This window comes from Triturus cristatus, chromosome 3_2 (assembly GCF_964204655.1).
Source record: "Triturus cristatus chromosome 3_2, aTriCri1.1, whole genome shotgun sequence".
In the NCBI taxonomy this organism is placed as follows: Eukaryota; Metazoa; Chordata; class Amphibia; order Caudata; family Salamandridae; genus Triturus; species Triturus cristatus.
The window spans coordinates 47615499-47640343 of NC_140584.1; the positions used below are offsets into that span (position 1 = coordinate 47615499).

The 24845-nt window shown below is 44.6% G+C and overlaps 1 protein-coding gene across 1 annotated transcript in view; it reads right to left on the bottom strand.

Annotated features, from left to right (window-relative positions):
* The window catches only part of LOC146856783 (opioid-binding protein/cell adhesion molecule-like), a 1126851-nt gene that overhangs the window by 31454 nt on the left and 1070552 nt on the right, over positions 1-24845 (bottom strand). Inside the window, exon 6 of the mRNA XM_085647228.1 lies at positions 20969-21120. Within this exon, the coding sequence (XP_085503354.1) occupies positions 20969-21120 (152 nt within the window). The remainder of the gene's footprint in view (positions 1-20968; positions 21121-24845) is intronic.

Genomic DNA, 24845 nt, shown 5'->3' on the forward strand with positions numbered 1-24845 from the left:
ACTGGGACCATGATACATTGTGCAATTGTAATCATGTGCAAGGACAACCGCCCAAAACGTGTCAGATTTTTGCAACTCTTTAAATAAAATACATCCTTGCCTTATTTCTGAGATTCGTGGTGTCTCTGTTCGCCGTGGAGGAGGTGCAGGGACATCGTGGTGCATTGATATATATATATATTATCTACTGGCAGTCGCCAGTAGATAGTTATAGTTAGGACCGTGTTTCCATAGGAAATCCGCAACATTCTATTTGGAATAACTTTGGCGCCGGTTGACGAATCCTCGCGAAATTTTCAAAATAGGTGGGGCGCTCCGCTCCGCTCCTACCCTGAAAGTCTCGGGGGTATTCATCAAGCGGGGGCTGAGAAAAAAGGGGGGTCCCAAAACGCGTTTTCCCCATGCATTTTCCCATAGGACCTTTAGTCCGAGCTACAGCCCGAACGGCTGAACAGAATTACTTGAAATTTGGCAGAGAGGTAGTCCTCAGGTCAGAGATGTGCCTTTTGCAGGTCTGGTGTAAATCTGTTCAGTAGGTCCTGAGAAAATAGCATTTAAATCAATATATATATCTGTAAGCGCGCTCCGTGCGCTTACGGTAAGCTTACCGTACGCGTACGGTGCCGTGCGCGAACTCAATTCTGATTGGTGGTTACATGACTGTAAACATTCGAATCGGTCGAAATCAGAAAGTGTCGGCCGCCATTTTCTGTCTCTCGCACTGAAAAACAAAGGTGGATAACGTGAAAAGGGGGCAACGAAGAGAGTTGCAGACCCCCTAGCGTTTGTCAGGGGGTCCACGAAGGACCAAAAAGTACGAAAAATACATTTAATAATTTTTTTTAAAAATCGCGGAGTGCGCGTACGGTAAGCTTACCGTACACGCACGGCAAAAAAAAACAGAAAACAAAAAAACAAAATAACAATCACCTGATCTAACTATAACGTGGAATTTCATTGTTTTTTTACGAGTGAAATGTACAGCTAACTATAACATGTGTGAAACCTATGGTTTTTTAAGTGAATATATATATATATATATATATACACACACACACATATATATAATATGTATATAGAGAAATAGATACGCACATATATATATGCACATGTGTGTATCTACGTATATATACATACATATATATGTGTGTGTGTATATATATATACACAAATAAAAATGTACATATATACATACATATATACCCACATATATATAAATATATAAGTATATATATATTTGTATATGTACACACACACATACACATATATTTATATATATATATATATATATATATATATATATATATATAGAGAGAGAGAGAGAGAGAGAGAGAGAAAGAGAAAGAGCGATGGCAATAGTTTAGCAATGATTAGGTCAGAGTTTCTATTTGAAAGCTATTTATTCGATACTTAATAACTCTAGTGCTGTTGAACAAATGTTCATGGAATGTTCAATGAAAAGTTTATTGGATTTTGGTTCAACATGTGAAATTTGTGTAGAGAAGGGTACGGTGAGGGGGTGTCAAAAAATGACTGTTCCCATTTTAACTTGTGTAAGTATCTATGCAGTCCACTACAGAATTTGTTTTTGTTAAACTACTTAACAGATCCACAGAAAACTGAGCATGCTAGTTGCACTTAACTCAAAAGTGTGTAATTGCTTGGTTTGGTGCAAATTCGTTATTAGATTTAATTAAATTAACATTACAAAAAAAGTGTTGGGTGAGCTTGAAAAGGGTAAAATGTTAAAAAATATATAAAGCATTCGTCAGTCATTTTTTATTCGAACACAGGTAGGTCCATTCTTAAACCCAAATTTAAAAGATAAAAGCCCCTCCATTGCAGGGACGGCTGGTTTTCAAAGGCAAAAAGGGCATTGCCCTACAACCAAAGAAGAAGGATGGGAAGAAACACGCTTAGCAGTGCAGCAGCTCAAACGAAAGAGCTTGCTGCTGATTCATGAATATGCTTGGGTCAGTGTTATGTTTTTTAGACTGGAGGGTGGTACAGCACATGTGCCAGAAGACGAAGTGCTCACCCTAAAGGCACAAAGCAGAGACAAGATGTCAGACTGGTGGAAGGGACTGATTTGAGTGCCACAGGTGTTTTTTCCTTCTCTCCCAGTTTTCCTGTCCTGTGACGCAGGGGGAAGTCTGAAGCACCAAGTCAATTGCCATATTCCTGTGTAATCCCGGTGCATGCTGAGGTGACAGAGTTGTGGAAGTGTGGGTAATAGGCCATTCTTATGTGCAGTGGGTTAAACATAGTTTTGAGGACCGGGACCACTAGGTGGTCTACCATGTGTCTTTCCACAGGCAAGGACGGCTTAGCTTGGTGCATTTGAGGAACACACTTGAGTCATGACTACCCAAGGAGTGTATGCCCCTTGGGATCGTGGTGGTGCATCTTGACAACCTAGCACATAATTCTAGGCATCCACACTCCACCTCACACAATTTTAATTAGGTAAGGAGGCCTCAAAATAAACTGATTGAGATGGCACTTCCCTACCTATTTTAACATTTTCATACTACAAAAAAAAATTTTCATCTACATCACAATAGAGCCCTCTACCCTCAATCACCTAACGGCTGTCCGGATAAAAAGATCTCCATAAGAGCGCTCCTTAAAAGAGCCCGTTGAGCATTGCACCAGCCGGCTCAACGTAGGAGCAGCCCGATGATGACGCTTCACATCCCGATGGGTGCGTGATTCACGACACCAAGACGGTTGTATGAGGGCTCCTATATCCGACTTAGTGCTACTCACATCGGTCACCTGTACACTTTTTGGTCCGTCTCATTAGCTTTAAGGAACAGCTTTGGTACCTTTTTTGTTTGTAATTACAGGGCACACCTAGCTGGACCTTCTTTCCAAAAGCCCTTTTCGCCCCCCTCTTTTCTCGTTGAATCTCTTGTACGGATCCATATCCGTGGGGCTTTTTTCTGGTGGGTTAACCTGTGTATATCCCCCCTTTTTAATGTTCTTTCGCGTTCTCTATATTTAAACCACAACGACTGGTTGTTGTTACACATGAGCCATCGTTTTTAGAACACTCCACATCACTACTACTACATTCAATTAAGGACATATACCTACCATTATAATTCACAATAATGGAGGGCCAAGGACTAAGTTTTGGTGAAGCCTTTGCTGACGAGATCCTGAGTGCCCCCTCTATTCTGGGAGCAGATGGAGGTTCAGCCACAGGGAGCCAATCGGAAGACTGGCAATCCCTTTCCTCAATGAAAAGAGAATGGGTTAAGATCACCCTCCACGGAGCTCTCATGACCGAATACCTGAGGGCTAATATTGCTCCAAATGGACTAATAGTCAAAATCTTCCCCCGTATCTTTTTAGAGGATGGCCCTTTTAAAATCGACTGGTCCCAGGTCTCCTGGAAATGTACCAGAGACCTCCTCATCTTGATTATCAGTACTGCCAAAAGACTAGCAGAGGCACTTTTGGCGAGAATCCAATTGGCAGAAAGCGCATTGAAAAGCGCCACTGCTTCCACTCTGTATAAGACGAAACTTTCAGAAATCAATAACGAAATGGCCGAACATCGTGAGTACTTGATGAAACAGAAAGTTAAGAAACTACAGAAAGATGTGAGCAATTTCGAGAAAGAAAAAGTCTATCCTTACCTGAAAGAAGACTTTATACCACCTAGCTCTAACAATTCAGGAGATTCAGGCTCCAACTCCTCAAGGAGAGGGTCTTCAAGGAACAGCAACTCTAGTTCCGAATCAGTGAACTATAATACATTCCGCAAAGGCAATCGCCAAACCTACCAAAACTTCCAGATGGGTCCTTTTCAGAATCCTGCATTCTGGCAATACCCCATACACCCCCATGGTCCCCCACCATATCCTATACCACCACAAGGCCCACCCCAGTTCTACCCCCCGGTGTACAACCAGCCTTTTTTAGGCAGAGGTTGGGGCAGAGGGCGAGGGCAAAGAAGAAAAAACAATCAGTCAACCCCACAAGGGACGAGAATTCAGTGGGAGGACACTCTGAGAACCATGGAGACCCGGAGCTACACCAACAACAAAAAGAAGACTTAGTAGTCAACCTTTCCCAAAGACACCTTACCGAGATTGAACATAAGGTATTACAGAGAGGCCTAGGCTTTGTACCAACTCCAAAGATAGACCTGTTTAAACAACAATGTGAAATTCAACAGTTCTTCCGTAAGGTTAGGCTAAAGTCGTTTTTCCAAGACACGGCAATGACGCAACGGACAGACAGTGGATTACACAACAAATCTACTTTCACCCCCAACACTAATATGGTGCCACCTGAGGTCATTACTTTTGAACAGGCAGTACTTAAAGACCTGTCTCACATACCTATATCAAGGCATTATAACAACATGTCCAAGGCAGAAACAGAGGCCATCAAGAACATATCCAGTGACACATCTATCACTATAAAACAGGCAGATAAAGGAGGGGCGACAGTCATTATGGCCACAACTGACTACGAACTGGAATGTAGACGACAATTAAGTGACCGGGACTACTACACTCCAGTCACACACAACCCCACGCAGCGACTATTGACAACTATCACAGCTTTGGTTTTCTCAGCAGAGAGCCAGGGTTGGATAAGCAAGAAAGAAGCTGCTTTCCTGATAAAAAAGAACCCTAGGACCCCATATTTCTACACTCTGCCAAAAATCCATAAAGGGATTTCCCCGGTACCCGGCAGGCCTATAGTGTCAGGAATTGACTCAGTCCTTGAACCCCTTTCGCAATTCTGCGATTATTTTTTTCAACCGTTTGTCAAAAAAACGCAATCCTACATACAAGACACCTCAGACCTACTTCGCCTGCTAACAGGACTACCCTCCACGGATGAGATCAAACTACTGGTAACCCTAGACGTACAGGCGTTATATACTAACATACCTCAGAGGGCTACACTTGATGTGGTGGAAAGCGTACTCAATCGTGACCCCTGGGACCATAACACTCCTATCAGCTTCATTATGGATTGCGCAACATTAGCCCTAACTGAAATTTTTTTTGAATTCAAAGGCCAAATTTACAAACAGACACAAGGCACTTGTATGGGCAGTACATTTGCGCCGAGCTTAGCATGTCTTTACATGTCTGACTTTGAGACACGCAACATTTCCCATAACTCAAATCCATTCTCTGCTGATATATACCTTTGGAAGAGGTTCATTGACGACATCCTGATACTATGGAAAGGAGAGATGTCAACCTGTATTGACTTCTGCGGCTGGATCAACACACTTGATCCACACCTTAAGTTCACACACACGATCTCCGAAAAAAACATCCCTTTCCTAGATCTGAATATTGTTCTAAACAGGGGTACTCTCACCACATCTCTATACAAAAAACCGACAGACCGGAATAGTTTGTTACTCTACTCCAGCCACCATCCACGGAGTTTGAAGGAAAACTTACCTGTCGGACAATTTTTGATGGTTAGACGTAATTGCAGTGACCTGTCTGACTACAAGTTGGAGGCAACAAGATTGGCTAACAACTTGAGAGCACGGGAATATCCAGAAAAACATATTGCCTTAGCTAACAAGAGAGCACGCAATAACCATCGGGAAGCGTTGCTATCACCTAGGACACAAAACTCTACCGATGTCCTTACCTGTGTCATCTCATTTACTCCTGCTTCTAATGAGATCACTAAATGCATCAAAAAACACTGGAATATCCTTAACACCGGCACAATGAACATTGAAACCCCCAGGTTCTCGTTCAAAGGCACGAAAAACTTGAGGGACACACTGATTCACACCCGCCCACGCACACAGGGGAATTCCAACCAAAGATCACTATGGAACCTACCACCTGTCAGTGGACATTACCCATGTGGCTCGTGTTCCGTGTGCCCCCTTACTACGACACACAAGTCTGTACAATTCAGCAATGGCTTCAAGTGGGAACTACGTCGCCATACCAATTGTAATACAGCGAACTGCGTGTATCTTATTACATGCCCCTGCAGACTGCAATATATTGGCATGACAACTCGTCCAATAAAAACACGCATTACAGAACATCGCAGTAACTTTCGCTGCAAAAGAACCAACACGAGAATGTGTATGCATTTCCAAGAAAGAGGACATACACCAGACTCATTCACATGGCTTATTTTGGAATCTTTCCCCAACATTACCAAAGATGCGCTATTTGTGAAAGAACAAAGGTGGGTGTACAGATTGGGGTCCCACACCACAGGCCTCAACGAAGCAATCCCATGGTCATCCCTCAAACCACCTTGATTGACACCCATACTGCTACATTGGTCACTAGCGCCTGATGACCCCTCCACACCACCGCGTTAGATCTACATCTCATATGCCAATCTGAGGTGCCCTTCTCATGTACATGTCTCACCCACTCTTCGAGAAGTACTAACTAGGAGTAAGGGTCTACGTACTCTTCTCCCACGAATCACAATTTTAATAACAATCATATTTCATTCATTACAAACGGGTTATTTAATTGCAATGTCAACCCCACTTACGCAATAATTGCCACAAGTAACACACACAACAGCGACCGTATCACTGATATCGGTCTAACATCGTTTTTTTGTTTTTGTTTTGTTTTACTGCGCCGACACTAATAAAATACTCATCCAAGATGGCGCCCATGATGTACCGTAGCGCTCACTCAGACAACGCCAAACGGTCACGTCCATCCCTTCCGCCCGACATGGGAGCACTTCCTATTTGAATCCCCGCGATACGCGACACTCCACCTCCCAGTCCTGGTAGAGCGGGGTAGGTCATCTGGAGACGCGGACTCGGCGCGTCAGTAAGTATTCTCATGCTAGTTATTTAGTCATTATTTTTTAGCGGGCTTTCACTTTGCCTTGTACTACATGGATAGACTTAGGTGAAATGACTTTGCAGGGGAATAGCTTTGAGTAAAAAGTTTCTCTGACTAGATTCACTACCAGATAGAGAGCTCTCTATTCCGCCAAGATTAGGTTACACACTTTATCCAATCTTTGCTTTTGTGCCCTACTCACAACAGCCAGATGTGGGGAGTTAGAGATATGTTGTTATTATATGTGTTAAATTAAGAGAAGGGGTCTATATTACCCTGGAGTTTTACCTTTCACTATGCCATTCTGCTAGCAACCCTGTCATATATACAATTACAGAACGCAAGGAACTCCTTGCGTCTCCTACCAGGAACTGCAGCGCGCTAACCTATGAATCCGATAGGGTAAGTGCACACAGCACGTTCTTGTTATGCTTTATAAGATTATTTGGAACCCAATGACACATTGTGGAGTGTTCACATCACATGGCTTTAGTGTGTTTTTATCACCACGCTTAGCGTGCACCGTCACTATAGTTGCACATTCTTGGCTTACGAGACGCACCTTATAACCGCAATATTCTGTGTTTAGCATTCTTTAATCACCTTGGTCTTCTTTCCCACAGGTAGACCGAGTTGCAGGTAATCTCCATAAGAATGCTGTTTATAAACTTGTTGTACAGCTCATATGTAGATAGAATACAATAGGTCCTGATGAATCGCCAGAGTAATTCTCAGACAGGGCGAGAAACATGTTGACCCTAGATGAGGCAGTGTTGACAACCTAGCACATAATTCTAGGCATCCACACTCCACCTCACACAATTTTAATTAGGTAAGGAGGCCTCAAAATAAACTGATTGAGATGGCACTTCCCTACCTATTTTAACATTTTCATACTACAAAATTTTTTTTTCATCTACATCACAATAGAGCCCTCTACCCTCAATCACCTAACGGCTGTCCGGATAAAAAGATCTCCATAAGAGCGCTCCTTAAAAGAGCCCGTTGAGCATTGCACCAGCCGGCTCAACGTAGGAGCAGCCCGATGATGACGCTTCACATCCCGATGGGTGCGTGATTCACGACACCAAGACGGTTGTATGAGGGCTCCTATATCCGACTTAGTGCTACTCACATCGGTCACCTGTACACTTTTTGGTCCGTCTCATTAGCTTTAAGGAACAGCTTTGGTACCTTTTTTGTTTGTAATTACAGGGCACACCTAGCTGGACCTTCTTTCCAAAAGCCCTTTTCGCCCCCCTCTTTTCTCGTTGAATCTCTTGTACGGATCCATATCCGTGGGGCTTTTTTCTGGTGGGTTAACCTGTGTATATCCCCCCTTTTTAATGTTCTTTCGCGTTCTCTATATTTAAACCACAACGACTGGTTGTTGTTACACATGAGCCATCGTTTTTAGAACACTCCACATCACTACTACTACATTCAATTAAGGACATATACCTACCATTATAATTCACAATAATGGAGGGCCAAGGACTAAGTTTTGGTGAAGCCTTTGCTGACGAGATCCTGAGTGCCCCCTCTATTCTGGGAGCAGATGGAGGTTCAGCCACAGGGAGCCAATCGGAAGACTGGCAATCCCTTTCCTCAATGAAAAGAGAATGGGTTAAGATCACCCTCCACGGAGCTCTCATGACCGAATACCTGAGGGCTAATATTGCTCCAAATGGACTAATAGTCAAAATCTTCCCCCGTATCTTTTTAGAGGATGGCCCTTTTAAAATCGACTGGTCCCAGGTCTCCTGGAAATGTACCAGAGACCTCCTCATCTTGATTATCAGTACTGCCAAAAGACTAGCAGAGGCACTTTTGGCGAGAATCCAATTGGCAGAAAGCGCATTGAAAAGCGCCACTGCTTCCACTCTGTATAAGACGAAACTTTCAGAAATCAATAACGAAATGGCCGAACATCGTGAGTACTTGATGAAACAGAAAGTTAAGAAACTACAGAAAGATGTGAGCAATTTCGAGAAAGAAAAAGTCTATCCTTACCTGAAAGAAGACTTTATACCACCTAGCTCTAACAATTCAGGAGATTCAGGCTCCAACTCCTCAAGGAGAGGGTCTTCAAGGAACAGCAACTCTAGTTCCGAATCAGTGAACTATAATACATTCCGCAAAGGCAATCGCCAAACCTACCAAAACTTCCAGATGGGTCCTTTTCAGAATCCTGCATTCTGGCAATACCCCATACACCCCCATGGTCCCCCACCATATCCTATACCACCACAAGGCCCACCCCAGTTCTACCCCCCGGTGTACAACCAGCCTTTTTTAGGCAGAGGTTGGGGCAGAGGGCGAGGGCAAAGAAGAAAAAACAATCAGTCAACCCCACAAGGGACGAGAATTCAGTGGGAGGACACTCTGAGAACCATGGAGACCCGGAGCTACACCAACAACAAAAAGAAGACTTAGTAGTCAACCTTTCCCAAAGACACCTTACCGAGATTGAACATAAGGTATTACAGAGAGGCCTAGGCTTTGTACCAACTCCAAAGATAGACCTGTTTAAACAACAATGTGAAATTCAACAGTTCTTCCGTAAGGTTAGGCTAAAGTCGTTTTTCCAAGACACGGCAATGACGCAACGGACAGACAGTGGATTACACAACAAATCTACTTTCACCCCCAACACTAATATGGTGCCACCTGAGGTCATTACTTTTGAACAGGCAGTACTTAAAGACCTGTCTCACATACCTATATCAAGGCATTATAACAACATGTCCAAGGCAGAAACAGAGGCCATCAAGAACATATCCAGTGACACATCTATCACTATAAAACAGGCAGATAAAGGAGGGGCGACAGTCATTATGGCCACAACTGACTACGAACTGGAATGTAGACGACAATTAAGTGACCGGGACTACTACACTCCAGTCACACACAACCCCACGCAGCGACTATTGACAACTATCACAGCTTTGGTTTTCTCAGCAGAGAGCCAGGGTTGGATAAGCAAGAAAGAAGCTGCTTTCCTGATAAAAAAGAACCCTAGGACCCCATATTTCTACACTCTGCCAAAAATCCATAAAGGGATTTCCCCGGTACCCGGCAGGCCTATAGTGTCAGGAATTGACTCAGTCCTTGAACCCCTTTCGCAATTCTGCGATTATTTTTTTCAACCGTTTGTCAAAAAAACGCAATCCTACATACAAGACACCTCAGACCTACTTCGCCTGCTAACAGGACTACCCTCCACGGATGAGATCAAACTACTGGTAACCCTAGACGTACAGGCGTTATATACTAACATACCTCAGAGGGCTACACTTGATGTGGTGGAAAGCGTACTCAATCGTGACCCCTGGGACCATAACACTCCTATCAGCTTCATTATGGATTGCGCAACATTAGCCCTAACTGAAATTTTTTTTGAATTCAAAGGCCAAATTTACAAACAGACACAAGGCACTTGTATGGGCAGTACATTTGCGCCGAGCTTAGCATGTCTTTACATGTCTGACTTTGAGACACGCAACATTTCCCATAACTCAAATCCATTCTCTGCTGATATATACCTTTGGAAGAGGTTCATTGACGACATCCTGATACTATGGAAAGGAGAGATGTCAACCTGTATTGACTTCTGCGGCTGGATCAACACACTTGATCCACACCTTAAGTTCACACACACGATCTCCGAAAAAAACATCCCTTTCCTAGATCTGAATATTGTTCTAAACAGGGGTACTCTCACCACATCTCTATACAAAAAACCGACAGACCGGAATAGTTTGTTACTCTACTCCAGCCACCATCCACGGAGTTTGAAGGAAAACTTACCTGTCGGACAATTTTTGATGGTTAGACGTAATTGCAGTGACCTGTCTGACTACAAGTTGGAGGCAACAAGATTGGCTAACAACTTGAGAGCACGGGAATATCCAGAAAAACATATTGCCTTAGCTAACAAGAGAGCACGCAATAACCATCGGGAAGCGTTGCTATCACCTAGGACACAAAACTCTACCGATGTCCTTACCTGTGTCATCTCATTTACTCCTGCTTCTAATGAGATCACTAAATGCATCAAAAAACACTGGAATATCCTTAACACCGGCACAATGAACATTGAAACCCCCAGGTTCTCGTTCAAACGCACGAAAAACTTGAGGGACACACTGATTCACACCCGCCCACGCACACAGGGGAATTCCAACCAAAGATCACTATGGAACCTACCACCTGTCAGTGGACATTACCCATGTGGCTCGTGTTCCGTGTGCCCCCTTACTACGACACACAAGTCTGTACAATTCAGCAATGGCTTCAAGTGGGAACTACGTCGCCATACCAATTGTAATACAGCGAACTGCGTGTATCTTATTACATGCCCCTGCAGACTGCAATATATTGGCATGACAACTCGTCCAATAAAAACACGCATTACAGAACATCGCAGTAACTTTCGCTGCAAAAGAACCAACACGAGAATGTGTATGCATTTCCAAGAAAGAGGACATACACCAGACTCATTCACATGGCTTATTTTGGAATCTTTCCCCAACATTACCAAAGATGCGCTATTTGTGAAAGAACAAAGGTGGGTGTACAGATTGGGGTCCCACACCACAGGCCTCAACGAAGCAATCCCATGGTCATCCCTCAAACCACCTTGATTGACACCCATACTGCTACATTGGTCACTAGCGCCTGATGACCCCTCCACACCACCGCGTTAGATCTACATCTCATATGCCAATCTGAGGTGCCCTTCTCATGTACATGTCTCACCCACTCTTCGAGAAGTACTAACTAGGAGTAAGGGTCTACGTACTCTTCTCCCACGAATCACAATTTTAATAACAATCATATTTCATTCATTACAAACGGGTTATTTAATTGCAATGTCAACCCCACTTACGCAATAATTGCCACAAGTAACACACACAACAGCGACCGTATCACTGATATCGGTCTAACATCGTTTTTTTGTTTTTGTTTTGTTTTACTGCGCCGACACTAATAAAATACTCATCCAAGATGGCGCCCATGATGTACCGTAGCGCTCACTCAGACAACGCCAAACGGTCACGTCCATCCCTTCCGCCCGACATGGGAGCACTTCCTATTTGAATCCCCGCGATACGCGACACTCCACCTCCCAGTCCTGGTAGAGCGGGGTAGGTCATCTGGAGACGCGGACTCGGCGCGTCAGTAAGTATTCTCATGCTAGTTATTTAGTCATTATTTTTTAGCGGGCTTTCACTTTGCCTTGTACTACATGGATAGACTTAGGTGAAATGACTTTGCAGGGGAATAGCTTTGAGTAAAAAGTTTCTCTGACTAGATTCACTACCAGATAGAGAGCTCTCTATTCCGCCAAGATTAGGTTACACACTTTATCCAATCTTTGCTTTTGTGCCCTACTCACAACAGCCAGATGTGGGGAGTTAGAGATATGTTGTTATTATATGTGTTAAATTAAGAGAAGGGGTCTATATTACCCTGGAGTTTTACCTTTCACTATGCCATTCTGCTAGCAACCCTGTCATATATACAATTACAGAACGCAAGGAACTCCTTGCGTCTCCTACCAGGAACTGCAGCGCGCTAACCTATGAATCCGATAGGGTAAGTGCACACAGCACGTTCTTGTTATGCTTTATAAGATTATTTGGAACCCAATGACACATTGTGGAGTGTTCACATCACATGGCTTTAGTGTGTTTTTATCACCACGCTTAGCGTGCACCGTCACTATAGTTGCACATTCTTGGCTTACGAGACGCACCTTATAACCGCAATATTCTGTGTTTAGCATTCTTTAATCACCTTGGTCTTCTTTCCCACAGGTAGACCGAGTTGCAGGTAATCTCCATAAGAATGCTGTTTATAAACTTGTTGTACAGCTCATATGTAGATAGAATACAATAGGTCCTGATGAATCGCCAGAGTAATTCTCAGACAGGGCGAGAAACATGTTGACCCTAGATGAGGCAGTGTTGACAACCTAGCACATAATTCTAGGCATCCACACTCCACCTCACACAATTTTAATTAGGTAAGGAGGCCTCAAAATAAACTGATTGAGATGGCACTTCCCTACCTATTTTAACATTTTCATACTACAAAATTTTTTTTTCATCTACATCACAATAGAGCCCTCTACCCTCAATCACCTAACGGCTGTCCGGATAAAAAGATCTCCATAAGAGCGCTCCTTAAAAGAGCCCGTTGAGCATTGCACCAGCCGGCTCAACGTAGGAGCAGCCCGATGATGACGCTTCACATCCCGATGGGTGCGTGATTCACGACACCAAGACGGTTGTATGAGGGCTCCTATATCCGACTTAGTGCTACTCACATCGGTCACCTGTACACTTTTTGGTCCGTCTCATTAGCTTTAAGGAACAGCTTTGGTACCTTTTTTGTTTGTTGGTGCATCTTGATGGCAATAATTTGGTGCACCTGGGCAGGAGAGGATTATTTGAAGTTTTGATCACAGATATGGGATGGTTGGCAATGTAAACACCCCACTCAGTCATTGCTTGGTCCCACATCATCCCGAGGTTACAATGGAGAAGGGGTGAGTTGGTCAGGGCCCTCAATCACTTCATCAAGCAGATTAGTAGAAAGGTAGATAAGTTGTTTAGATCATCCAAATTGCAGACTATATCCAGCAAGGGGACATGCCTTTTTTTGTCCGGGATGGATTTCATCTCTCTAAACTGGGTAATAATGTTTTTCTTCTTAACGTCCTAGCCTGGTTGATACATTGTCCACTTTCACTTAACCATCATGGGGGGGAGGCCAGGCAGGAGGTTAACTATGCTGGCCTGTGTTGGGTAAGGTCATGATTGTTTGGCAATTAAGGTCCATAGAAGGCATCCTTTTACTTGAGATAGGTGGGACAGCTGTCTCACAGGGCCCTCCAGAGGTTGCTTTCAGCAAGTAGGCTAGAGGCTGTGGGGTACATGGGTGTGGGAATACTCGCTGACAACAGACCCTTATGAACAATCCCCACACGGGCACGTGGGTGCCAAGCTAGCACAGGCCCTTAGAGGGATAATGAGGGTGTAGGGAGTATCCAATGTAGGTATCCTGGCGAACAGATGGGCCCCTTGCACAAGCTTACTTTGGGGAGGGATGCAAGGGGTTGGGCCCCCTCCCCTTAGCGAGGAGCTCTGAAAGGTTGAACAGTCATGATCTCACTTGTAGGCTCTACACTGGATACGCAGGGACAAAGATAGATATGGTTAGGAGTGGGTATGTATTAGAGTCTATGTTCAGGTTATCCATCCATCAAACTGTTTGGGGTTTTATGAGGTTCCTGCATATTCATTTTGTAAAGTGATATTGAGTGCAATTTTTAATGTGTGTTGTTTTGTTATCATAACTATGGCCGGGGGTTTACGGCCCCCTAACCCAAAACTTTTAAAGAAAGAAGTTGTTGTTCGCTGTCTTTAGCAATGGGGGGTGATGAGGCACAGGGGTGGGAGGGCCTGGAGTAATTTCATTGGGAGGGGCTGGGTCTCGGCGATACCTGGCCATATGCACTTACATGTCTACACTCTGTTCACTCGGCTTAGAGCTGGGTTACAACATGAGAGACTGAGTTCAATGTTAGTGGATGTAATTGATACCCAGTCCTAGTGAGACCTCGTGTTTACAGGCCTCCAGACTGTTTGCAGGAGAAATGAACACAGTTACCAGCCCCTAACTGCACTCCCCCCAGGTGTTACCCTCGGTGACGCCTTCACTAGCTGTCCATTGCAGATGCAACCTGGCCTCTCTTTAACACCCATGCTCTTGCTGCACAAAGAATCCATCTTTGACGTACTGGATTCGCTTCACTTGGAACAGAAGTGCAGCACAGTAAAAGGTAATTTATCATCGACCCATCACTGTCCCCTATCTGTCTTTTGATCGTTCCCTCTGACTTATCATCTCCTCATTTCAGCTTCCTCCCATCCTCAATCATTGCTATCTCTCCATCCTCCCAGTTCTCGATCTCTCCTTCGCACTCATCTCCTCCATGCCACTCCTTTCATTTTCTCCTCATCAGCACCTGTCACTAGCCTTCCCATTTCTTAAGGATTTCTTTCCCCTCACCTCTTTGTTTCTCCATCGCCTCTGTCTCTCTCCACCATACCCATCACACCTACCTCTTTCCATTCCTTCTCCCTTCAATCTATCACTCTTCATATTTCCACCTCGCACCTCTTTATGCTTTTCATGACAACTTACCATCAGAAAAATGTAAACGGGAGTAAGAATGAGGGAGAAGAAAAGAAATCGAGGCGAGAGCTAGAACATGAAGGATATTGACAATAGAAGTACAGAGAGGGCGGTTTGAGGAGGAATGGGAGCAGGACGGCGATAGAGAGTACATGAACAGTCGCGGCTCCTGCAGGTAAGCACAGTGGGGCGGTGAGGCAGGGAGGGGGTGGGGCACGGGAGGAGGTGCCAGACGACGGCATGGGGTAAATAAAATAAAGAAATCCTGCCCCACCTCATCACAATTACATGCAGGAGCCATGGCTGTACTTGAGATGCCTCCACGTGCACTCTGCCCAGGAGTCAGCACTGCCTCTCCTGGCCACGAAGGCAGCTGCTACTTGGCCTGACTGACGTCCCTTTAACAGCTATGCAAGTCACACCGTAGCAGCCCTCTGATTTTTCTCTGTACTGCAGCTGCCTGCTGTCCTGCCCAAAAAGAGCCAATGTGTACCTTACTGCCTTTTCCGTCTAAGTGCCCAATGTATGCAGGAAACAGTCACTTTCTCTCACCAGCCCTGCCCAGAGACCACAGGGCAATCGGTTGGTGACACTAGAGTCACTCCATTTTCACCGCTCACACTACTGCTGTCCATCAGTGAGGTAGCATGCCTAGGGGGTGCTAGAAACTGAGTTTCGAGGTCAGACTACCACACACTGCAATGGTGTGCGACTCGACCAATAACCAGAGCACCACATGGGCTGACTACCAAAACCTTGACACCACTGCCAGTCTGGTGCATCTCCCCCTAACGATGCCCAGCTGTCAGTCAGTGCCCACCACATATCTGCCCATCTGCATCCCAGTTTTTCCAGCCTGGAAGTAACTTGGGGGCCAGCCTGGTCAAACCCGGGGCTGTGGATCCAACGAATAAGTCCAGAGGGTCAGAACTCGTACCATAGAGGGATCATGATGGTGGCACTGCTTGTCATTCAGGTGGAGGGTTTGGAGAGGGGGGGGGCTTGTTGTTACATTGAGTGTATATTCTGCAGTTTGTTACAGGTGGCGTTTCTTTACAAGAAATATGTTTTCTTGGTTTAACAGACTGGTAAAAAATGATATAGAATACCGCAAATAATGTACTAAAAGAACAAAAAGAATCTGCATACACTATTTGAGGTACCCGTCACATTTAAGATCCATTTAAATGATGTTTTGAGAACTCTGCTTTGATGTCTTTGTATATATATATTTCCCATGTTTGCACAAAAAACTGCAGGCTTGAGAGACTGCTTCCTTTCTCCAAGTCACTGACTGACACAGCAGCTCAACTGCTCCATCTGCTCTCTGATTGTGTATGTACAGGGTAGTCTTTATGGGTGTTTCCTACCCGTGCTTGTTAGGGTCGGTCTCGGCTTGACTTAGGGGATGTAGGTAATTTGGAAAAAGGCTAATTGGGTATCATTCCCCAGGAATATTGTGGGCATAAAATGCACCGTTTGAAACGTTTGTCTTTAATTTTGTATTAAGTGTTATTGAAATGTATGCTGTACACTGCATCATTTAAAATATTTTTTTCATAAACCTATCACACTTTTCACACCCCAGCGATCCCTCCCCTTTCATTTCGCACTCGCTCACTATGCTCCTTCGCATGTTGTACTTGGATTGTTACTTTCCGCCCCACCACCTTTAGGATCCACCTGCCGCCACTGACTGCACATGGTAGCTCCTTTCCTGTTGTCCATTTTGGGTCAATGGACTCAAAACCGAGACCAGGGTACATGAACCATAAAATGGTTTTGCAAATACCTACAGGAACAGGCTTCCTGAGTTCCCAATCCATAGTCTTCTGAGACCACGGACTATGAAAATCATGGATTAGTGCTGCGTCCACTTCGATACTCTCACTACTGAGGCAATGAATTACAGTCACGCACTACAGTGAACCCCCTCGGTTCATAGCCCCATGCTGTTCACTACATGAAACAGAATCCTTGTATACAGGTTAGACAGGGTATCTCTTTAAAAAAATTGAAATTCAAAGAAAAATATATTGATAAGGTGAACTTAAAGTTAGGTTTGGTTATACCACTTAAACATAGGTTTAAATAAAACTCTGACATTCACTATAAAACACACAGTGAAAATGAAGTGATAGTTATCAATCAAAACCAAAACAAACACGGAAATTCAACAGTAGTGTAGAGCTCTGTAGACCATATTTTGCACAACAGCCATGCAAACCAAAACATGCACACCAAATACACTGTTTATGACCTTGCAATATTTATCCCACTAAGCGACAACTCAGAGAAGCACAAACATGACATAACAACACATGCTGAAACTGATCTATAATAATATTTGCATAGTGTTAATGGTAATCTGACCTGTAAGATCATGTTTCACATTTGTAATAAGGAATGAGAGAGAGCACTATAGGAGTATTTTGATTTCTAGGTGAAGACGTACAATACACAGGTAGAAAAAAAAATGTCACCTCTGCAACCTAACGTGATACACTGGAAAAGGGGTGCAGCAAAGGTTGCTCCGGAAGTAAGAGTATCTGTCTTTATCTACTGTAGTCCTTCCTCTCTTTCCCCTCTTTCTTTTTGCAGCATCTCAAGAGTGCGCCACAATGGTTTAAGGGAAATGCTTTCTTCATATTGATGAGTATGCAAAGTGAGTATGTCAACGCGCAAAGGATGATTCATTCGCTTGAATATTTTTGGGCTCATACAAAAGAGTGAGTTCATTGAAGGCAGAGTGAACTCAGAATGTCATACTGAAAAGCCTGATTTACTTCCTGAAACGATGACATGACAGAATTGCACGAAGATGAAGCGAATGACTGACGTCCCTCAAAAGTCATGATCTAAGATGAAAAGAACAGGCCTAAATAGGACAATTAGGCCTATGGGTAAATCTTCAGAATTTAAGAAAAGCATCCGTCAAGGTTGCACTCGCATGCGTCTTGCTTCGTGCCGTCTGTCACACCATCTGTGAAGTTGCTGAGAAAGCGATGTTGCTTAGGCACTCAACTTCCACAGAGTTGTTTTGTTCTCCGATTGCCTCCGGTGTTAGCATGAGCACGTGCGCGGACGCCATGACCTTGCTAGGTGAGAGCTGCGTCGCATTCATGTCACGTGGTGCACGCTCAAAAAGCCCTAGGACGTTGAGACGCGTCTAGATGATGGGCCGTTGATTGAGGAGAAACAATGCTGCTAATGGCACGCTCCATCATCATCCGCGACGAGGCTCTTCCTGCGCGTGCAATCTCTGGACTGTATAGATTGTTGTGTTCCACAATATGAAGCGCCGCGCGCAGGGCCCTGAGTGGGAATTCTGTTTTCTGATTGAAAATGTCTCAGGCATTCATTGATTTCAGCTGATTGATTAAAACGTGTGGAGATATTTCTAGATAGTAGGAAAGGGGAGCAGCTGTTGATTAATGACGAATGTCAGCGTTGGAGTTCTGAGTGATCGGATTAGCGTATGTGCGATGAAGTGTATGCCCGAGGAAATGGCCTTAATGACATGCTGAGCATTGTCAGTTACAAAAGATCGGACCGTAGCCATGCAGTGTCATAAATCCAGGTGTCCAACGGGATGCTAATATCCACCGAGATGCTTTGTGAAGTGTGACACGTTGTCTGTCACAAGAAGTTGTGGGTGCCAAGATCTTTCCACAAGTTCTTTGAGAGAGAAAAAAACAGCAAAGGAACGACTGGCGGTGCACTTCGTTTTAGCTCCAGTGCAGTTGAAATGAGCACAGATGGTGTGCACTTCCCCGCGTGTCTGCAGTAAAGAGACACAGGCATATTCGGCCAATTTTTACGACGAAAAGCAGCGACCCTCAGGGCCACTAACTTATTCTGCGGTAATTGTAGAATTTAGAAGCAATGTTCCTGAACAGCACTTTTGAGGAATTTGTTTTATTTTGGGTCACGGCACAAGTCCTAAAAAAAGAAGTGGGGGGACGCTCCAAGTTAGGTGGTGTCACCGGAAGTGACCTCACGGCAGGAAGTGACGTCACGAGATGTAGTCCCCACTAATTAACAAAGGTTAGAAGGTGATGGGGGCAGGTTCAAAGGGCAAAGGAGAATGTTTACGTTGGAATTAGTCACCGTATTGACACTCAAAGGAGCGGGGGAAATTAAAGATGCTCTTGTTCGGTGCGTATTTATTGCCCACAGTAAATTTGCCGGTCTCCGTCTGAAATGCATAAACACATACTGACCTTTTCTAATATACGGCCACGAGCGCCCGTCTGTCATACTGAACGGCTCCATCAACGTGAAACAACTTAAAGAGCTCTGTTCGCCCTCTCTCGACAATAGAAGGTGGGGTTTGGTGAGTGCTGAGCGCGCGCGCAGGCTCGGGTACCGGCTCCATCTTTTGGGCAGGGGGGACGGCGTCCACCCGGTAAAAACCCGGTAAAATAAGTGGGGGGACGCCGTCCACCCGCGTGGTACCCCGACTCGAGCCCTGTTTTGGGTGATCTTTTGTAATGAAATTCAAATTTGGGTTTGGAGACTTTAGTGAGATTTTTCAATCCCTAACTCAAGCTTTGGAGCACTTATCAGTGAGGGCAGCATTGATAGCAGGGCATTGAGACGGCTCTCATATGGATCTATATACTGCTCCCATTAGCAGTGCTGAGCCTCAGTGTGCAGTGAGGCTTTCGCATTCTAATAGGTGAATTGGCAAAAACAAAATGGAAGTGAGAATGGAGACACAAGTTCGAGTATTAAGAGATGATGTCACCGATACTGTGGCTAATGCACGAGAGCATCTGCAACTAAGCACTGTGCGCACACCTGCTACACTTCACCCATCACTGGTTACTCAAAACTCGCCACACCAAACCACTGTGATCCGCCACCCCATCAGTGTCAAGTGATGCCTCAGACTGGCAAGAGTGGAATGAGTTAGAGCGATCCCTCATGGGAGATAAGTGGGTGTACTTGGGAAGGTTTTCTCCTTGCCTAACAAAGGGTGTAAGGGTTTGCACCTGTAAATGGAAGGGGCGGAGCAAAGAGGATGAGTCCATGGATCGGGAAGATGGAGCTGGGAGTTGTATTACGTGCCAGACCACTGGATTTTCACCCTGGGGTGTTACAGGTATGACATGTCAAAAACAAGACAAAACAAGGCAATGAATATTGTGTGTGTGTTTAGAGGGCCACGCGCAGCTCCTAGCCAGGGGACCTGAACAAAGGCCCAAACCAAAGTGGCAAATCGATGAAATAATGAGTCAGGTCTTTACTTCAAACGCTCCCTTCATCTGCTCCATGAAGACTTCCCTTCCAGACATGTTGTTGTGTCAGTGTCCCTGTCCCCGCTAATTGCTCTGTGAGAGTAGTGAAGATGCTGTGGCTTACATCTTGAATTCATTCTTGAGCAAATAATGTATATGTGGCTTGCCCATCAGTGCTTCCTTATGGTTCTTCTGCATTGCCATGAACCAGTCCAGGTTTAGAACGAACATTTGAACATTGCTTTCCGTAAACAAGTCTGTTGGATGCCTGTGACTGTACTTACAATTTCCAAAAACTGCTCACCTGTGAATTTTTTCCTCTCTGGATTTCAGGTGCATGTAGTACCTCACAAATGCATTACAATATGACCCTTTTCTCCTCCAAGCTGGAATTTCCTGCTTCTTCTCAGAGCTTGCTTAAGAGCTTTGTGCATCTATCTTTGGCTCAGTACCAAATGTTCTCTAAATAACTTGCTGAAACGCATTATAGACATATTTACCTTCAAATTCTATGTTTCTTTTCTTTTTGAAACTCCAGGCCTTGGTCCAGCCTGAACACACATTTCAGAGGGTATCTGAGTACTCTATTTCCTCATTCAGTGAAGAACAGACTCTCTGGGGAGTGTTTTCATATCTCTTTAGGCAGTCGTCTGACCATGGAAGCTATCCATTTATAGCACCTACCGTATAAGATAACACTGGCATTGGTGTTCCCGAGTTCGTTGGATGCCATGCAGGTGTAGTTCCCGTAATCCTTTTCAGAGACATTGAAGAATGTCAGCATAGACATAGGACCTTTGCTCTCAATTCTCACCCCATCAAGGCCACTGTCTAACCTAGGAGATAAATGACAACACATTAACATTACACAGAAAGCCAAAGGGTGCAGAAATTGATCTTGACTGTATTTTGTAGTGTGCAACATAACCTACTTCACCAGAGGTCTTCAAACTTTTTGATGCCGTGACCCCCCCTGTCAAAATGTTTTAGGCGTAAAGACCCCCCCTTGAGCAAAATATTCTAGAACTAGGTACTCCTCATCATCGACAACTATCAACAACCATAAACACCCCCAATTCTCATAGCAAACCATTTTTACAGTGGTGAAATAATATTTCAGTGAGCGTGGAAGTGTGATCAAAGGTGTGGCTAAAAACAAAGGACCTCATTTATGAGGAATTGGCGTAGGGCAGCGCCACATGTTCTTGCTGCGCTTGCCTACGCCAATTTGAAAGGGTAGGAATGCACCTTATTTATAAAATATGGTCCATTCCTGTCCTTTCTCCCTGTGTTGGCGCACAAATTGCTGCCTAGCGCCAATGTAGGCAGAATTGTTTTTGTGCAGGAAGGGGCACTATCCCGAGAGGGGTTGTCCTCTTTCTATGTGAGATGCAGCACACATGGAAAGAGGAAAAAACACAAGGAGACATGAAAACATTTCTCCTCATTACGCCTGCTGTGGGGAGGTGTAAGGTTTTGCATTGCCCCATGTTTACCTGCTTTTGTAAATCTGGCGCAGCATCAAAATCCATTGGTGTTGCGTGGGAACACCCACAGCACTATCCATGGAACTCCTACTTGACAGACTAAGATAAGGCAGTGACTTGCGCTGCTTTGTCTTACTCCATATGTATGAGGCCACTCATAGCCACGCAGGGTGATTTTGTGTTGCCTCATAGATACGATTGCGACGCTTGTGCTGGTGGAGCTTAAAAACAAATGATGCTCCGGTGGCTCAAGCCTCTCATAAATCAGCCCAAAAATATTTTGTTCGGTTTTTAGCTCTAGATTTTTAAGTTTTTTAGCTCTTTCACCATCAGGTTGCTACATATAAAATAATGGGTTGCTTGAATGAAAAAAGTTGTTACTCGGTGGGAAATGCACTGTAGTACATTATGAAACCTCTAGTAGTTATTGTACTACAGAGGCCTCTGTGTAACCAGGGAGCCACAGATTTAAATTTGGTTGGTGCAGTGGGGAATAGTGACGTGTATTTTTAGTGCTATGAGGTCATAGCATGTGAGAGAAAGCACTTGCATTACACACATTATAGGTTAGACTGCTACAAACTGTGCAAATAGTTTTAGGATACTTTGGAGCTTCCAAAATGTAGATTTTAGTAATACCAGAAGATAAGTAATGCATTTTTTTTTTTGCATAACTGTCCCTCCAACACCTCCAAAGGGGCACTAAGGGGCAGATTTACAACTTCTGGCACATCTCTGCAAATCAGCAGGGATGCGCCAGAACAGATGCGTCACGTAATCCCCCCCTTGCACCACCACGGATGCGTTGCATTTACAAAGCGGTGCACCATGGTGCAAGGAGGGGAAGATGCGTGACGCATCTTGTGGCGCATTGCTAGAGTTGCGTCGCAAGCAGAACGCAACTCCTGCAATGCACATGGGCCGCCCATACTTAACGTGGTGCATCACTCCTTACGCCTGCTTGAAGCAGGCGTAAGGATTTGACGCAGCAGCGTCGTAAAACTGACTCAGTGAAATCTTGTAGATTTCACTGTGGCGGTTTTACAGGACTTTCCAGCTTGGGAACGCCCACCCTGCGACAGAACACCCACATGAAACCTGACGCAGGTTTCATGTGGCGCAGGGCTTTACAACGTGACGCCTCTGCCTTGATGTGTCACGTTGTAAATAAGTCTCAACGTGGCGCATGGTTTACGCCGCCGCTGGGTCACAAAAGTGACGCAACGGCGGCGTAAATGTGTCGCAAGGGGTTTGTAAATCTGCCCCTAAGTGTTTAAAATCATGAACTTCACAGCCCAGTTGTTAACTCATCCTACTACCACTAAAAAAAAACAAATCTTTGCCGTCACCAAGAAATTAAAGCCATAACTGCACCCAAGCACCATTTACATTTGCAGATTAACTCATAACGCACATTTGCATTTCAAGCAGGCACCCAGGCACAAAGGATTGCTTTACCTGTCTGCCCGGCATCTTAGTTTCACAGCACAGGAGACTCAATTAACCTCAGCTGAGGCATTTTAATGACCAGAATGAAGACCAGAATGAAGCGTCCCAGTTTTCAAAAGGAAGAGCACATGTTTTAGATTGCAGGCAGAAATTAAGCCTGGAAATGCGCGAGCCCCTTTCCCAGGACTTCACGGCCCCCCTGGTGGTCGCGCCCCACAGATTGAAAACTCTGTACTACACCAACAAGGACTCTGCTAAATGTATCCATCAAAAGAGTCCTTGGTCAAGATGCTTCTAGACAGATCATGCCAGGCAAGTGATAGCATTCCTCCTCCAAGGAACCACTGAGCCAAACATTCATTGAGCTCTCTCAGCTTATTGGCAGCATTCCCTGGGCTAAATAAAAAAAAAAAAACTAGTTAGCTCAGCACTCGCCACTGACAAATTCATTGTTCTGTAGGTTGTGAGTTCAAATTCAGTAAGGCAGACTCAGCTCAGCGTTCAGTCGTACTGATGGTGGTAAACTGAGTACCTTAAATTCGATATTAGTAACACTTGTTTACAGAGTGTAGAAATAGCAGACGTTCAGTATTATAGGCTATATAAAACACAAAGAGCCTAAATTAGAGTTTGACATAGCAGGAGAATCACTGTAAATTGGTCTTGTTCCCACCTCTCCAACCTCGTCGTACAGCCCCAGCGTTTATAGTTAGAGTACGTGCTGTATTTACAGCGTTGGAGCTTTTCGCCAGTTAAAACCTCTAACCCAGCGGCCATCCTCCCAAGGGGCTGTCAAGTCACAATGTCGGTTGCTACAACCTATTGAGGTCATGATGACCCTCAATCATAGTCCTTTCATGCATCTGTCATGTGAAGAATGGTGGAAATAGGCAGGGACCATGTAGAATGGCTTCCATTGGTAGTGAGAACATTCCCTGCATATTTGTGACATTTGCTTGTATTGAGAAAACAAACTCCTGCATTGGAAGTTTATTTTTTCAATGCAAAAATGTTTGCTGAGCGGGGACTTTAAAATGGCACCCACTCAGCAAACCTACGGTGCAGTGAAGCACTGCACTGTGCTGTGGTGCTCCCTCCACATCACAGAGGTCTGCAGCAGGCAGACAGAGATATTTAAATAGGGTGGATCGTCCTCTGCAATGTGCCCTGGGTGGATCCACAGCAGTGGTGGTTGGTAAGTGTAAATTGTTGTGGGGCATGCGCACACATCCACATACTCACCTCCACCAGCACACACAGGAGCACATGCTCAGACCCTTATGTTCACAAGCACACATATGTGCATATACTCACACCCACACATGCATACACTCACACCCACTCATTTACAAGCACACAAGTGTTCATACTCACACCGACCCATTTGCAAGCATACACCTATTAATATACTCACAACCGTCCATTCACAAGTGCACATAGACATACTTACACCCACCAATTCACAAGCATGTACATTCACAAGCTTACATACTCCCATTCGCAAGCACACACATGCAAGTACATACAATTGCATAGACACAAGCATGCAAACATTGAATGAATTATTTACCTGGTGGCGCAAAACAGTAGAAGACAGTGTCAGGTAGCGCAAGGGAGAAACATGA